We start from the raw sequence: 17,387 nt of genomic DNA on the forward strand, positions 1-17,387 counted from the left end.
CTGGTTTTAGCCAAAGCAGTTTATTTGATATGGTGGTGCAACTCCCCTTGGAAAGAAAACAGACGCAAGAGTCACCCGGTCACCAGCCATTAAAATCAACTTCTTCTGTACATTTGAGCAACACGAGACTTTTATCCAGGCCTATAATAACTTACCTTTCACTAACTTACAACCAAACCTAAACATCTACTCTCTGCCTCTGCAGAGTGAAAGAGGGGAGAGAAAGAGAAACATACAGAGGCAGTAAGTGTAATAATTGTATGGCAAGAGAGAGACAATGAGAGATCGAGCGCACAAGAATGACTGAGACAGCAAGCACAAAAGTGAGCATGAGAGCTGCACAGCACAAAAAAGTGAGAGAAAAGACGAGGGCAAGGCAAGCAAAGAGTGAGAAAGCAAGCAAGCGTGAACAAGCACAAGAGAGAGCCAAAGAAAGAGGGAAGAGAACTAGAGTAAAGTGTGACCCTGCTTCATCCAACGTCCACTTTTCAGCAGGGTTACTAGATAGCAAGTTTAAAGAAGAACCAATTTGATTTCCCCGACCCCCACTATGTCTCCAGAGACACCAGAAGCCAAAACCAGGGGGGTGGGGGGGGGGGGAGAGGATGAGGAGGGGCCAGCCCCGAGGCTGGAGGTGACAAAAGGCATGAATGAGAGTTTTGGCAAAAGAGAGGCCAAGATAGAGGTGGACGATGTTCGAGGCGGAAGTAGTCGGTCTTTGCGGTCGGAAGCTCAGCTTTGGGTCAAATGGGGCTGCAATCAGTCTTGTATAACCAGGGAGGGGGATGGAATCAGTGGCGAAGGTGCGGAGTTTGTGGTAGTGGTCGAAGACGATGGATTTTGGTCTTCTCAATATTCAACAGGAAGAAATCATGACTCATCCAGTTCTGGATGTTGGTCAAGCAGTCTGACAACAGAGAGATGGCAGAGAGGTAGAGTTGGGTATCGTCAGAAGCGGACTCCATTGCTTTGGACGATGTCGCTAAGGGACAGCACATGCTTGAGGAATAGATGGTAGTCAAGAGAGATCTTTAGGATACTCCAGAGGTAATGGTGTGGGAGCAGGAAGAGAAGCCATTGCTGGAGATGCTTTGGGTATGGTTGGATAAGTAAGAGTGGACCAAACAAGAGAAGTCTTACTGAGCTGGACAACAGAGGAAAGTCTTTGGGAGGAGGATGGTGGAGTCAACCATGTCAAAGGCTGCAGCAAGGTCTGGAAGGATACAGCGGTATCGTGCACCATGGTTACAAGCATAGGGGGATGTAATTTCTACTTCGATTAGGGCCATTTCAGTGCTGTCAGGGAGGAACCCGATTGGAGAGATTCAAACATGGCATTGGAAAGATGAGAATTGATTTGGGAGGCAACACATTCAAGAACTGTTGAAAGGAAATGCAGTTTGGAGATAGGGCACTAATTTGCAAGGAAAGAGGGACTGAGGGTGGATTTTTGAGGCAGGAGTGATGATAGCAGTTTTGTATGGTAGGGAACAATATCTGAGGAAAGGAACCAGCAAACATGGGGGATATAAGAAGGGAAGTCAGGTGGTCAGTAGTTTAGTGGAATGGGGTCCAGAGAGCAAGCAGTGGGTCACATGGACAAGATGAATTTGGAAAGGACACAAGGGGAGATGAGAGAGAAATCGAAGTAAGATGCATGTCCAGGCTTGGACAGAAGGGAGCCTTGGGAGAGATTTGGCTTGGTGGGCAAGGGAAGGGGGCATGCAGCAGAAAGATGGTCTCAATCTTAGTGACAAAGAGGCCTATGAGCTAACTGTAGAGAGGTTATGCTGAACCTTTATAAAGCGCTGGTTAGGCTACAACTGGAGTATTGCGTCCAGTTCTGGTCACCACACTTTCGGAAGGATGTGAAGGCCCTTGAGAGGCTGCAGAGGTGATTTACCAGAATGGTTCCGGGGATGGGGGATCTTAGGGGGAGAAGCTGGATTTGTTTTCATTAGAGCAAAGGAGGTTGAGGGGAGATTTGATAGAGGTGTACAAGATTATGACGGGTTTGGATAGGCTAGACGGGGAAAGACTGTTCCCACTAGTTGATGGTACAAAGGACAAGGGGACACAAATTTAAGGTTTTGGGCAAGAGATTCAGGGGGGGGAAGTGAGGGAAAACTTTTTTAGGCACAAGTCAGGAGTGTGATGGAATACTCTCCACTTGCCTGGATGAGTGCAGCTCCAACAACACTCAAGAAGCTCAACACCATCCAGGACAAAGCAGCCCGCTTGATTGGCACCCCATCCACCACCTTAAACATTCACTCCCTCCACCACTGGCGTACCATGGTTGCAGTGTGTACCATCTACAAGATGCACTGCAGCAACCTGCCAAGGCTTCTTCGGCAGCACCTCCCAAACTCGCGACCTCTTACACCTAGAAGGACAAGGGCAGCAGGCACATGGGAACACCACCACCTCCAAGTTTCCCTCCAAGTCAAGCACCATCCTGACTTAGAAGTATATCGCCGATCCTTCATCGTCGCTGGGTCAAAATCCTGGAACTCCCTACCTAACAGCACTGTGGGAGTACCATCACCACACGGACTGCAGCGGTTCAAGGCGGCAGCTCACCACCATCTTCAGGGATGGGCAATAAATGCTGGCATTGCCAGTGACGCCCTGATCCCATAAACGAATAAAAAAGGTGATGAGGACCTGGAACTTGCTGCCAACGGAAGTGGTGGAAGCAGAGACACTCAATGTTTTCAAGGGGAGACCGGATAGGCACTTGAAGGAAATAAACTTGCAGGGCTACGGGGATAGAGCGGGGGAATGGGACTGACTGGATTGCTCTAGAGAGCTGGCATGGACTCGATGGGCCGAATGGCCTCCTTCTGTGCCTTTATGTCTATGACTCTTTGATATTATAGAAACAGGAGTAGGCCATTTAGCCCCTCGAGCATTGTGCGCCATTCAATGAGATCATGGTTGATCTGTGACCTAACTCCATATACCTACCTTTGCCCCATATCCCTTAATACCTCTGGTTAACAATTTTTAATCTGAGATTGATAGATTTTTAACTGACCTGGCATCAACTGCTGCTTGTGGAAGAGTGTCCCAAACTTCTACCACCCTGTGTGTAGAAGTGTTTCCTAGCTTCACTCCTGAAAAATCTGGCTCTAATTTTTAGGCTATGATCCTAGACCTATACTCCCCAAACCCTATCGGAAAGAGTTTCTCTATCTACTCTATTAGCTCCTCTTAATATCTTCAAAACTTTGATCAAATCACCCCTTAGCCATCTAAATTCCAGGGAATACAACCAGAGTTTGTGTAATCTCTCCTCGTATTTTAACCCTTGGAGTCCAGGAATCATTCTGGTAAATCTACACCACACTCCCTCTGAGGACAATATATCCTTCCTGAGGTATGGTGCTCAGAACTGAACACAGTACTCCTGGTGTGGCCGAACAAGGGCTTTATATAGCTGTAGCGTAACTTCTACCCCCTTGTATTCTAGTCCTCTAGATATAAAGGCCAACATTCTATTAGCCTTTTTGATTAAAATGTCATGTGCAGGTACAGAATATAATGATCTATGTACACGGACCCCTAAATATCTTTGGACATCCTCTGTTTCTAGCTTTTCACCATTTAGAAAGTACTCTGATCTATCCTTTTTAGGTCCAAAGTAGATGATTTCACAATTGACTAAACTGAAATCCATTTGCCACAGTTTTGCCCATTCACTTAATCTATTAATATTTTTGTAATTTTACGCTTCCATCTACACTGCTTACAATGCTGCCTATCTTTGCGTCACTGGCAAACTTGGATATGTGGCTCTCTACCCCATCAGCTAAGTCGTTAATAAATATGGTGAATCGTTGAGGCATCAAACACAGATCCTGTGGGACATCACTAGTCACATCCTGCCAATTAGAGTACTTGCCCATTATCCCTACTGTCTCCTGCCGCTCAGCCAATATCCTAACCAGGTCAATAATTTGCCTTGTTGTTGGAGGTGAGGGTGGAGGCGATAGGGGATTAATTAAATGGTTGGTAGTGGAAAAAAGGTTTAACGGTAATCCAATTAAAAAATCTGAATCATGATTATACCACCACCAAAAGTTCAGTTGGATCAGAGTACAGCACTGCAGTACAAGAGGCAAAAACTACAGCTATTGGGACTTCCCAAGCCTGGTTCCATTCCTATCTATCCAGTCACAGAGAGCGAGAGAGAGAGAAAAATCACCTGCAATGGCTTCTCTTCCCGCTCCGTTAACTCTGGAATCCCCCAAGGATCTATCCTCAGCCCCCTCCTATTTCTTGTCTACATGCTGCCCCTCAGCAAGATCATCCAAAAACACAATGTCAGGTTCCAAATGTACACTGACGACACCCAGCTCTACCTCTTCTTCACCTCTTGTGACCTCTCACTGCCTCTGATTTGTCACACTACATGTCAGACATCCAGTATTGGATGAGCAGAAATTTCCTCCAATTAAATACCAGAAAGACCAAAGCCATTGTCTTTGGTCCCTGCCACAAACTCTTGTTCTTGAGCCTCAAAGTCCATCCCTCTCCGAGGCCACTGGCTGAGGCTAAACCAGACCATTTGCAACCGTTGCGTCCTACTTAACCCCGAGCTGAGGGTCCAACCCCATGTCCTCTCCGTCACCAAGACTGCCAGCTTCCACCTCCATAACATCACCTGTCGCTACCCCTGCCTCAGCTCATCTGCTGCGGCGATCCTTAGACTTGACTATCCCAATGCTCTCCTAGCTAGCCAGCCTCCCTCCCTGCACCCCACCCTCTGAAAATTTGAGCTCATTCCAAAACTCCGCTGCCCTTATCCCAACTTGCACCAGATCCTGTTGACCCCCCCACCCCGTGCTTACTGACCTACACTGGCTCCCGGTCCAGCAACGTCTCAATTTATAAATCCTCATCCTTGTTTACAAATCCCTCCATGGCCTCACCCCTCCTTATCTCTGTAACCCCTCCAGCCCCAGAGATCTCTACACTCCTCCAATTCTGACCCCTTGCGTATTCCTGATTTTCTTCCCTCCATTACTTGTGGTCGTGCCTTCAGCTGTCTACGCCCCAAGCTCTGGAATTCCCTCCCAAAAACTCTGCCTTTCTACCTCCCTCGCCTTCGCCTCCACCTCCTCCTTTAAGACGCTCCTTACACATACCTCTTTGTCCAACCTGTTCCAATAGCTTATGTAGCTCGGTGTCAAATTTTGTTTGATAACGTTCATGTAAAGCTCCTTGGGACGTTTTACTGCAGTAAAGGCTCTATATAAACTTAAGTTGTTGTTGCTGGGCCATGTATTTTGGAGTGTGCACATGGGGTGGGGGCAAAGAATTTGGCATACTATTACTGAGCAAAGGGGGAAGGAAAAAACATACCATGAACTAGGTGGACTAAAACCTCATGCATTTGTACTTTTGGACAACAAAACATCTCACCTAAAAGTGACAGTTGCATAAGTCCAAAGTAGCAAGTAATGGGAATAGCTAAATTGTTTTTCCCACTATTGTTATAAACTAAAAGATTGAGTGGTGGTGGGAGGTTTGAGCTGTTCCACTCTGAAAGGGAGTGCAGGAAAAATATAATCCGCTTAAAAAAAAAACTAAACACTAATGAGACGCCATTGATGAATAAAGCCATAAGGGATAAATTGAGGGTAAGGAAAGAGGTATACATTAAGTACATGGACAGTAGGGGAGAACATCATAAGGCAGAATACGAAGAGATTAGGAGAGGTCACAAAATCAATTAGGAAGGCAAAGAGGAACTATGAATTATCAAGGACCATAAAACAAAAAAGTAAAATATTTTAGTCACAAATAAAAAAAAGGTTGGTCGGGATGGACAGGATAATCCTTCTTCTCTTAGGCAGTCCCTCGGAACCGAGGATGACTTGCTTCCACATTAAAAATGAGTTCGCAGGTGACTGATGAGTCCAATGCGGGATCTACAGTCTCTTTGTCACAGGTGGGGCAGACGGTGGTTGAAGGGGCGGGTGGGTGGGGTGCTTGGGATGACATGCGCTCCTTGAGCTTGGCTTCCGCTTGCTCCCGGTGAAGAGACTCGAGGTGTTCGGCGCCTTCTCGGATGCTTCTCCTCCACTTTGTGCGGTCTTGGGCCAGTATTCCCAGGTGTCAATGGGGATGTTACACTTTTTCAAGGAGGCTTTGAGGGTGTCCTTGAAGCGTTTCCTCTGCCCACCTGGGGCTCTCTTGCTGTGCCGGAGCTCAGAGTAGAGCGCTTGTTTTGGGAGTCTCGTATCGGGCATGCAGACAATGTGACCCGGCCATCGGAGTTGACTGAGCGTGGTCAAAGCTTCGATGCTGGGGATGTTGGCCTGAGCAAGAACACTGACGTTGGTGTGCCTATCCTGCCAATGGATTATCAGGATCTTGCGCAGGCAGTGTTGGTGGTACCTCTCCAGTGCTTTGAGGTGCCTGCTGTACATGGTCCATGTCTCTGAAGCATACAGGAGGGCGGGTATCACTGCTGCTCTGTAGACCATGAGCTTAGTGCCGGGTTTGAGGTCCTGGTCTTCAAACACACTCTTCCTCAGGCTGCACTGGCACACTGAAGGCGGTGTTGGACTTCGTCATCGACGTCTGCCCTTGTCGATAGTAGGCTCCCGAGGTATGGAAAGTGGTCCACGTTGTCCAAGGCCTTGTCGTGGATTCTGATAATCAGGGGGCAGTACTGTGTGGTGGGGGCAGGTTAGTAGAGGACCTTTGTCTTACGGATGTTTAGTGTAAGGCCCATGCTCTCGTATGCTTCGGTGAAGGTGTTGACGATGGTTTGGAGTTCGATCTCCGAGTGAGCACAGACGCAAGCGTCGTCTGCATACTGTAATTCGACGACAGAAGATGGGACGACCTTGGATCTGGACTGGAGGTGACGGAGGTTGAACAGTTTCCCGTTTGTTCTGTAAATTAGTTCCACTCCAGTGGGGACCTTACTGAGGGCGAGGTGGAGCATACCATACCAGGATAATATCCCAGGCAGCAATAGAGAGATGGCAGAAATATTAAATAATTACTTTGCTTCAGTATTTACCAGGGAGATAGAACAGGTGGACATGACATTGAATGATGAGATTAGTAATGAAATAACTGCATTTAAAATAAAAAAAAGATATATATTAAATAAACTAATCAAACTCAGGAAAAAAAGCCATGGTCCGGACGGATTACATCTGCGCATTTTAAAAGAATCAAGGGAAGAGATAGCCGAGGCATTACTACACCTATTTAATAATTCGTTAGAAAAAGGTGTAGTGCCAGCAGACTGGCAGATAACATAATACCTTTAAAGAAGGGATAGAACATGTCCAGGGAACTATAGACCAGTCATCTTAACATTGGTGGTAGGAAAAATAATGGAATCCCTACTAAAGGATAAAATAGAAGAACATCTAGAAACCCAAAATATAATGAAGAATAGTCAGCGTGGATTTCAAAAGGGAAAGTCTTGCTTGACCAACCTCACTGAATTTTTTGAAGAGGCAACACAGAGTAGACAATGGTAATGCAGAAGATGTAATTTATCTAGATTTTCAAAAGGCCTTCGATAAGGTACCACATAATAGACTAATGAATAATGTCAGAGAATGCGGAGTCAGGGGACAAGTAGCAGAATGGATAGCTAGCTGGCCTCAAGACGGAAGGCAGAGAGTAGGGATAAAGGGTAGCTATTCAGTGGCAGAAGGTGAGTAGTGGTGTTCTACAAGGATCAGTGCTGGGACCACTGTTGTTCACAATTTATATTGACGATTTAGATTTTGGAATCAAAAACACAATTTCTAAATTTGCAGACGACACCAAATTTGGTTGGTGGGGGGGGGGGGGGGAAGGTGGTGGAGAGTCAATACTGAGGAGGACTGCAACAAATTACAGGAAGACATTAATAAACTTGCAGAATGGGCATATAATTGGCTAATAAATTTCAATACAGATAAATCTGTGGTATTACATTTTGGTAGGAATAGGGAGGTCACTTATTACTTGGAGGGTGCGAGTCTTGGTGGGGTAGAGGTGCAAAGGGATCTGGGAGTACAATACACAAATCACTAAAAGTAGTGACACAGGTTAACAAGGCCATTAAAAAAGTAAACCAAGCACTAGGGTTTATTTCTAGAGGGAGAGTGTTGAAAATTTGTGATGTTATACTAACCCTGTATTGAACCTTAGTTAGACCACACCTGCAGTACTGTGTACAATTCTGGTCGGCATATTATAAATATAATATAGAGGCACTGGAGAGAGTGCAGAGAAGATTTAGAAGGAGGATACCAAAAATGCAAGGGTATACCTATCAGGAAAGCATGAACAGGCTGGGTCGCTTTTCTCTTTGGGGGGAAAAAAGGCTGAGGGGTGACCTAATGGCGGTCTTTAAAATTATGAAGGGTTTTGGTAGAGTAGATACAGAGAGAGTGTTTCCACTTGTGGGGAAGAGCGTAACGAGAGGCCATCAATATAAGATAGTCACCAAGAAATCAAATAGGGAATTCAGAAGGAACTTCTTTACGCAGAGAGTGGTGAGAATGTGGAACTCGCTACCACAGGGAGTAGTTGAGGCAAATAGTATAGATGCATTTAAGGGGAGGCTAGACAAGCATATGAGGGAGAAGAGAATAAAGGGGTATGCTGATAAAGTTAGATGAGGAAAAACTGGAGCATAAAGGCCGGCATGGACTGGTTGGGCCAAATGGCCTATTTCTGTGCCGTATATCCTATGTAAAAAGCAAAACTAATTACAGCAAGGTAGACTGACAGCAGAGTGTAGACAAAGTTCATGCGGGCGAGGAGAAAGTAGCACTTTGTCAGTTATCCAGTCAGAAAAGCAAAAGGCTCAGTAGTAGGTTTACCCAACTATGGGGTTCCAAAGATTGTGATTTACACTTTGGTCTATGCAGATTCAGCACATGATAGCATCACTAACCAGAATCAGGTGATCCAAGGATCTTCCCCATACCCCATTTCTTCCTGATCCACTCCCTGTAATCTATTACCTCTTGGGTTACTTTGATTATTCGTCCAAGAGTGCTGAAACAAAATAAATTACATTTAAATTACAGACAATGGAAATCCTTCATTATCTAACTGAGTGTTGAAATATCCTACCTCTCAGAATCTCTGTTTGGATAAGATCTTGCCAGCGGTGACACGGCATGGCTAAGGACAATGTACGCATAATCGAAGACCTGTTTGACTTGCATGGCTCCATATGAACTCCTCCCCACATCATTTCCTAGCAGGAGACAATACAATTCAACACTCTTTGCTAAGCCAATCTTCAGTTCTCAACAACAAAACTTTTGAACACAACTGACAGCACAGATGAGCACAAACCACTTTACAATTCTGGATAATGTTGATAATTTCAGGGTCAATTAGACATTCTTAAATTTTGCAAATACTGGCACTTGATGAACAATCTGCTCAATTTAAAAATGTATTTCACAATCTCCATTCTAATTGTGAATGGGTTCATCAAATCACAGCTGCATGCTCCCCAAACATACAACAAAGTCACAAGGCTCATCATGTCACTACAAATGACCTCAGACAAGGAGGAGGAAGCATACGCTCAAATTATTTAGTAACAATACCATTAGGAAGACTTAGCGATATTTGAACATGAAAAAATTTCCCATCAGTACTTCTAAAAACAGCAACTTAGTTACTTTTACCAAAAGCCTTCTTTGTACTTTGAAAGATAATTTCCCACACACAAGATATGACTATCATCCCATGGGGGAAAAAAAAATCAAAGGAAACTGGCCCTTTAAAGAAATTTTCACCTTGCAGGCAGATAATCGTTCGGCAATTTGGTGTATAGAAATGCCCTGCTCTGAATCATTCCTTTTTGAATGGGCAAGTCAGTGTCAAGAGCCCAATCGCAAGATCAATAAAATGCAATGGAGGAGAAATTGATGCGAGTTGCATCCAATTTATTCGGTGCAAAACATACCAATTTTGAGACGCTATGTCCGGATTCATTTCCGAAGTGGGCTGCATGCAAAATTGTGGATCAGGCGGTATTTACAGGCATATGCTAATCAGGGGCCTACGTCTGTTTTAGTACCCCGACTTGAAATTGGTCGAAAACAAGGCAGAGCTGATGCTGTGCAAGGTCCGACTAGGTCTTCCGGTCTACAGCGGCTAACCAACGGACCGTAAAAGGGAACACTGGAGGCTGAAGAAAAGGTAAGTACATTTCCCCCCCCCCACTTACCTTAACGTGGAGCCAAGAGAAGTGCACTTCGTGACTCCACAGGAATACTGCAGACCACTGCCAGTCCATGCTTGCCCCCCACCCCCATTCGCCTCCCTATCCCCACCAGGACCTACTGCCGTTGCTGCCATTCAAGCTGGCCAATTTTGCATTCAGCCCATCCAGCAAGCTGCATCGGGTCACCCAAATAGACCCTGCAGCTTGCTAGTTTCATGGTAATGAGGCCCAAGGGCCAATTTCGGACAATCCTCAGGCCAATTTCCTTGGGCGGACGTTGCAGTCACATCACCTGTTTTGTGCCTGCAGTTGAGCGCTAACCAATTTCTCCCCTAATGTAGCAAACTGGAGTGCAGTTCTATGCCACAACTAGTCAGAAAGAGAAACAAAGGGCAGGCTAAAGGGAGTCTTGCACTTTGAGGCAAAATTTCTTCCAAAGAATAAGATTAAACCCAAGTTACGTAATGGTGGCTTACCTACCATAGGCAGTCATCCCATTTCTTTCAGAAAATGTTCATTCTCCAGTAAAATAACAATTGCTATTTAGACAGAAAAAATCTTAGGGGCGGCGGGGAGGGAAGAGAAGAAGAGCAATCATGTACAGCTATTATTTTAATAAAATTTGCACAGCACAGATAATCGACCTTTGCATAAAAGATCCCATGGCACTATTCAAACGGCAATGTAGTTCCCCTGGTGTCCTAGCCAATACTTATCGCTCAATCACCACCAAAAACAATTAACTGATCATTGATCTCTTGGCTGTTTGTGCAAAATTGCTGTGTGCAAATTGGCTGTCACGTTTACTTCCAAAACAAGTGGCCACATTTCAAAAACAATTTATTGGTTGTGAGTGTCTTTGGGACATCCAGAGATTGTGAAAGATGCTTCATAAATACAATTGCTTTCTTTCCTACGCCACTTCACTTCTCCCTACAAAGCAACATGCCTCCTCCTCCCCCCCCCCAAAAAAGCACTGCCCTGTAGCAGTCTCCTTCTTGGATGTAGTCATGTGGTTCATTCCCTGATAGCTTAATTTCCCAACCATCTTTGTTTTTAACATTAAAAAAGCAGCATATAGCAGGCAATATAACCGTGTAGCTAACTAGCACTGCTCCACAGTCTACCCACATGTTGAGGAATGCAGTAGGGAGGGGGAAGAAAAAACATAATTGCAAGGCATACAAACAAAAATGCATTTTTAAAATCAATTTGAAGAATTACCTGGAACCAGAGGATCTTCAATACACAACATTGATGGTCTATACCCATTGGTCATGTTCTTCATGATTTCATCTTTGGCAACGTAAGCACCTCCACTTCTTATCCTAATACCAGTTTTCAAGTAATTAAAATGTCTCCCATACAGTTCAAAGAATTCTACCAGAAGAACTCCAAGATTTACACTGGACCTTCTGGCATCAATCCTCGGATGCAACTGTAATATTCAAGAGATTCAGGGTTTAGCTTGAAGACATTAATTTTGCAAAAAGTAAATTCACCAGTTTTCATATATTGCATATTGCAAACACAAGACAGTTTTGACACACAACCTTATCTTGAAGTATAGATAATGAGTTTTACCTGTAGGAAACTAATAGCCATCAAAATGAGGCTGTAAGAACTAATTCCTCCAGTAAAGACTTCATTCAAATCCCTCTGAAGAAGAAATTGTTTTAAGACCAGTATTAAGTAAGGCAACACTGGGTAGCCCTGTTAAGAAAAATAAACACATTTGCATTAATTCTCAATTTAAGACAAACATTGCTAAGGAATAAAGTTGAAACATTAAAATTAGAATATAAAATTGATTTATCATGTCATGAAACTCCTCAGATTAGTGACATTTGACTTGTAGAGCACAAAACTTAACAGCATGAACTCACAGTAACAATGTTACCTTTGATGCTACCGCCCTACAATGGATGATGTCTAACAAAGTAGCTTGGAAAGCATGCAAAAAGAGGCTGAAGGGAATGGAAAGGTCAGCAAAACTGGAGTAATTGCATCAACAATGACTTAACGGTCAACAAAGGTCCTACAATACTGAAAAGAACAAAAATTGGACCACACAAAGTAGTTCTGCAAAATGCACACATCACCATCACAGCAGAAGAATATTTCAAAAACAGGGCTGTGCTTGATGGAAAGGTTTGCACAGTGAATATCCTCCATTAAAAAAAGGTTTTGCAAATACCCTGTACTTCTGAAATTAATTTCTAATATTTTAATGTTTTTGTTTCTCAGTTTTGAAGTAATTATTACCTCAGGATGAGATTATTGTTAGTTTGCTGCAGGCCCCAACACTTAAAACAGGACAGAATATTGACATAGCATTGCAGTCCAAGGATATAATAGAAAAAAACACATATACCATAAAGATGCCCAAGAAAGTGTTCAGCAGTCAGACAAAATCTGTTAGTCAAGGTCCTTTGTATGCTCACCAATATAGAAACTTGCTTCATTGTGCTCAATAGAGCTGCTGGTATGAGAACTGTATGGCGAATAAGAAATCAAATGTTTGAATCTCTCCAATCAGATTTCCACCCTGCCACAGCACTGAAAGGGTATCAAAGTCATAAATGACATCCTCGGTGACCGTGACTCTGGTGGACTATCCCTCCTCATTCTTTTCGAATGATTTTCGGTCTTTGACAAGAGTTGACCACACGTACGCTGACAACGCCCAGCTCTACTTCTCCAACACCTCTTTTGACCACTCCACTGCCTCCATGCTGCCAAACTCCTTGTCTGATCTGGATGGGCTGCAATTTCCTCAAGTTAAACATTGGGAAGACCAAAGCCATCACCTTCGGCCCCCGCCACAAACCCCATACCCTCACCACCGGTTTCATCCTCCTGTCAGGCCAATATCTCCGGTTGAACCAGACTGTTTGCAACCTTGGCTTCCAATACGACTGCCGATCACACATTCTCTCCATCACAAATACCGCAACCTTCCACCTCCATACCATCACCTGTCTTAGTCTGTCTGCTGCCAAACCTTTCATCCATGTGTACTCACTTCCAGCCTTGACTATTCCAATGATATCCTAGCTGAACTCTCACCCCTCCATAAACTTCAGCTCATCCAAAACATTGCTGCCCGTATCCTATCCCGCACCAAGACCAGCTCACCCATTACCCCTGTGTTCGCTTACCTATATTGGCTCCCGTTCACCCAATAACTCAGATTTTAAATTTTCATCCTTTTTAAAAATCCCTTCATGACCTCTACCTTCCCAATCTCTATCGTCCCATCTTCTTCAGCTGTACAACCCTCTGAGAACTTTGCATCCCTCCAAATCTGTCCTCTCGTGCATCTCCCACTTCTATCACCTCACCACTGGGTCCGTGCCTTCAGCCATCTAGGCCTTATGATCTGGAATTTCCTCCCTAAACCTCCCTCTGACTATCTTCCTTTCCTCCTTAAGAGCATCCTTAAAACCCATCTCTCGGACCAAGTTGTTGTTGGATAAAATGAAAATATTTAGTTAAGTTAGTTCGGCTAGGCCAAGGCCCTGACGAGATACTTCCTGGTATCCCAAGATAGAAATGGGAAGAAATTGCCGTTAACCTAGAAATTATATTCCAGGCCTCGAGTATGAATGTATGCCAAACGACAGAGTGGCCAATGTAGTACCCGTTTTAAAAAGGGAGATAGAACTAATCCAAGTAATTAATTAGAGGCCAGCTAGTTTAACATCTGTGGTAGGGATTTTAAATTTAAAAAAAGTCTTTATACCAATAATAAAATTACCATGTATCTAGATAAGTAAAATAGTTAGAAGTAGCCAGCGTAGAATTAAGATGCTCAAAACTTAGTGGATGTATTATACATCGACTGAAGGAAAGCCTTTGATAAGGTACTACAAAAGGAGATTACTTGAGAAGATCAAGGGGTATGAAATTAAGGGGTTGATAGCAAACTGAATTAAAAGTTGATTACAAAAGGAGGAAACAGTAATAGTTAGGTTGGAAGTGGGTGATTGTACCCCACAGGAGTTTAGTTCTATGGTCACTTCCGTTCACGGTGTACATCAATGATTTGGATAATAGGCCTAAAGGGAGTGGTGTCTAAATTTGAAAATGATACCAAAATAGAAGGCATAGATAATTCGTTAGAAAATCAAAGGAAGCTGCAAAGGGATATTGATAAGGTGGGGGAAGGGACTAAAAATTGGCAGATGGAATACAATGCAAGTAACTGCAAGGTGATACATTTTGGTAAAAAAAGCCGTAATTATATTCTGAATGGAAACTCAGTGCTGTGAAACATCAAAGTGATTTGGGGGTACAGGTTCACATGACATAAAAGGCAGCACCTCAGGTAGATGACACTGTTAAAGAAAGCTAATGGAATTTAGTTTTAAAAAAAAAAATAAAAACAAGAGATGTAGAATTTAAAAGCAAAGCAATGATAAGCCTATAAAAACTTAAACAAGGCTGCAGTTAGAGTACTGTGCAGTACTGGGCTCTATACTATAGGAAGGATATTGAGGCTTTAAGAGAGTGCACGACGTAGATTCACTAGGATACTGCCTAATATGCAAGGAAATACAAAGACAGACTTTATAAATTGGGTCTCTTTTGCGTTAAAACACTGCATTCTGCAGGGCGATTATGGTAAGTGTTTAAAATTATGAAAAGGTGGAACAGGGTACATAAGAACATAAGAATTATGAGCAGTAGGCCATATGGCCCCTTCGAGCCTGTTCCACCATTCAATAAGATCATGGCTGATCTTGGACGTCAACTCCACTTTCCCACCCGATCTCCATATCTCTCAATTCTCCTAGAGACCAAACAGCCATCTAACTATCTATCCCGGCCTTCAATAATACTCAACGATTCAGCATCCACAGCCCTTTGGGGTAGAGAATTCCAAAGATTCACAACCCTCAGTGAAGAAATTTCTCCTCATCTCAGTCTTAACTGGCCTACCCCTTATCCTGAGACTATGCCCCCTTGGTTCTAGACGCTCCAGCCAGAGGAAACAACCTCAGTGTATCTACCCTATCAATCCCCCTCAGAATCTTACATGTTTCAATGAGATCACCTCTCATTCCTCTACACGCCAGAGAGTATAGGTCCAAATCTATTTAATCTCTCCTCACAGGACAACCCTCTCATCCCAGGAATCAATCTAGTGAACCTTCGTTGCACGCCTCTAAGGCAAGTATATCCTTCCTCAGATAAGGAGACCAAAACTGTGCACAGTACTCCAGGTGTGGTCTCACCAAAGCCCTGTACAATTGTAGCAAGACTTCCTTACTCTTGTACTCCAACCCCCTTGCAATAAAAGGCCAACATGCCATTTGCCTTCCGAATTGATTGCTGTACCTGCATGCTAACTTTGTGTTTCCTGTACGAAGACACCTAATCTTTATTTAATAGTTTCTCACCATTTAAAAAACTGTTTTTCTATTCTTCCTACCAAAGTGAACAACCTCACATTTCCCCACATTATACTCCATCTGCCACCTTATTGCCCACTCACTTAACCTGTCTACAGGAAACTGTTATCCGGAGGCTAAATGTCTGGCAAGCTCGAGCCACTGGCAAAAATCAGGAGCCATTTTGTTAGGTTTTTTTTTCTTCTCGTGGCTTTTTTTTCCAAGTCAGGCTCTGCAAAGTCTCTGTAGCTTAGCAACAGTTTGAGAGACGCTTCAAAAAGGTACGGGCCGACTGTTTAGAAGTTGTTGCTAAGCAACAGTGTTTGTTATCAGATACGGAGATGAAAAGCTCCATATGCTTCAACATTAACGCTGGCGTGTCCGGCAGTTGAGGGAACGGCAACAGCTCGGTCCCATCGGTGTCGGATAGCACAAAGTTTCCTGTATATCCCTTTGCAGGCTCTTTGTGTCCTCCTCACAGCTTAGTTTCCCACCTAGCTCTGTATCGTCAGCAAACTTGGATAGATTACACCCAGTCCCTTCATCAAAGTTATTCATAGAAATTGTAAATAGCTGAAGCCCAAGCAGAGATCCTTGTGGCACCCCACTAGTTACAGCCTGCCAACCTGAAAATGACTTGTTTATCCCTACTCTGTTTTCTGTCTGTTAACCAATCCTCTATCCATGCTAATACATTACCCCCAACCCCATGAGCCCTCATCTTGAGTAACAACCTTATGTGGCACCTCATCAAGTGCGTTTTGTAATTCCAAGTAGGTAGAAGCAAAGGGGCCATAAATTACAAGAGATTTAAAACAGAGAGCAAGAAAAAATTATTTGTCAGGCTGTGGAATTTACTTCCAGGGTTCGTGGTTGAGACAAAAACATAGAAACACAGAAAATAGGAGCAGGAGTAGGCCATTCAGCCCCTCGAGCCTGCTCCGTCATTTAATGAGATCATGGCTATCATCCAAATTCAGTACCCAGTCCCTGCTTTCTCCCCAACTAGGTAAACATTCAAGATTTAGATTGGATAAGTAGGTAATGGGATATAGGAACAGGGCAGGTAAACATGAATAGAATTATTTATTAGCATGGAGGATAAAGACTGAGACTGGTTGGGCAGAATGGCCTGTTACCATGTTGTTAACATTTCTATGTACATCATCTACCTTTGAAACAATGAGTTTAATATAGTTTCCCAGTGAAATTAAATTCCACTCCTTGCAAACTATGATGCACTTTTTAAATTAATGTGCAATTTCACTTGCCACTTCTCTGCTCAAATTCATAAAAGACCTAAATTCTTCTGCTGCATTGTCAAATTGTATTTTTCTATTTTGTTGTCAGAAAATCTCAAGTTTGCATTGGTTTTGATATTTGCATCATTAACATAAATTAGAAAGAACAGGGGTCCAAGCAGACTTGCAGGTCTCCAATCAACAACAAGTCTGACAGGGCAACTCGGACATGTACTGTTTTTGTTTTTAAACCAGCTTCTTATTCAGTCACATGTTTTATCCTGGATTCCTGTGGCTTTTAGTTTGAATCAGTCTTTGGTGTTGAACATGAAAATCTTTATGAAAGTCCAAATAAACTACATCATAAGGAACTCTCTAATCCACAATATCTTCAAAGTCGTCAAGGATATTGAAGATGTTTACACAGGAACATAGAAATTGTTAGATAAATAAATGACTAAGGTCCATCTAGTTTGCCTTCGACCATACTGGTGGTCGCATGAAACAATGAGAGTTGTTGACTAATAATGG

At 43.4% G+C, this 17,387-nt stretch overlaps 1 protein-coding gene across 4 annotated transcripts in view; it reads right to left on the reverse strand.

Moving 5' to 3' along the window:
• tent4a (terminal nucleotidyltransferase 4A) overlaps positions 1 to 17,387 on the reverse strand; it is a 118,306-nt gene that overhangs the window by 10,755 nt on the left and 90,164 nt on the right. For all 4 annotated transcript variants that reach the window (XM_085988706.1, XM_085988705.1, XM_085988709.1 and 1 more), the window contains exons 6-9: positions 11,804 to 11,932; positions 11,444 to 11,657; positions 9,109 to 9,235; positions 8,927 to 9,030 (exon numbers count right to left, since the gene is read on the reverse strand). In XM_085988706.1, the coding sequence (XP_085844832.1) occupies positions 8,927 to 9,030; positions 9,109 to 9,235; positions 11,444 to 11,657; positions 11,804 to 11,932 (574 nt within the window). The remainder of the gene's footprint in view (positions 1 to 8,926; positions 9,031 to 9,108; positions 9,236 to 11,443; positions 11,658 to 11,803; positions 11,933 to 17,387) is intronic.

Source organism: Somniosus microcephalus, chromosome 5, assembly GCF_052327205.1.
Source record: "Somniosus microcephalus isolate GS21.2 chromosome 5, FLI_Smic_1.0, whole genome shotgun sequence".
Lineage (NCBI taxonomy): Eukaryota > Metazoa > Chordata > Chondrichthyes > Squaliformes > Somniosidae > Somniosus > Somniosus microcephalus.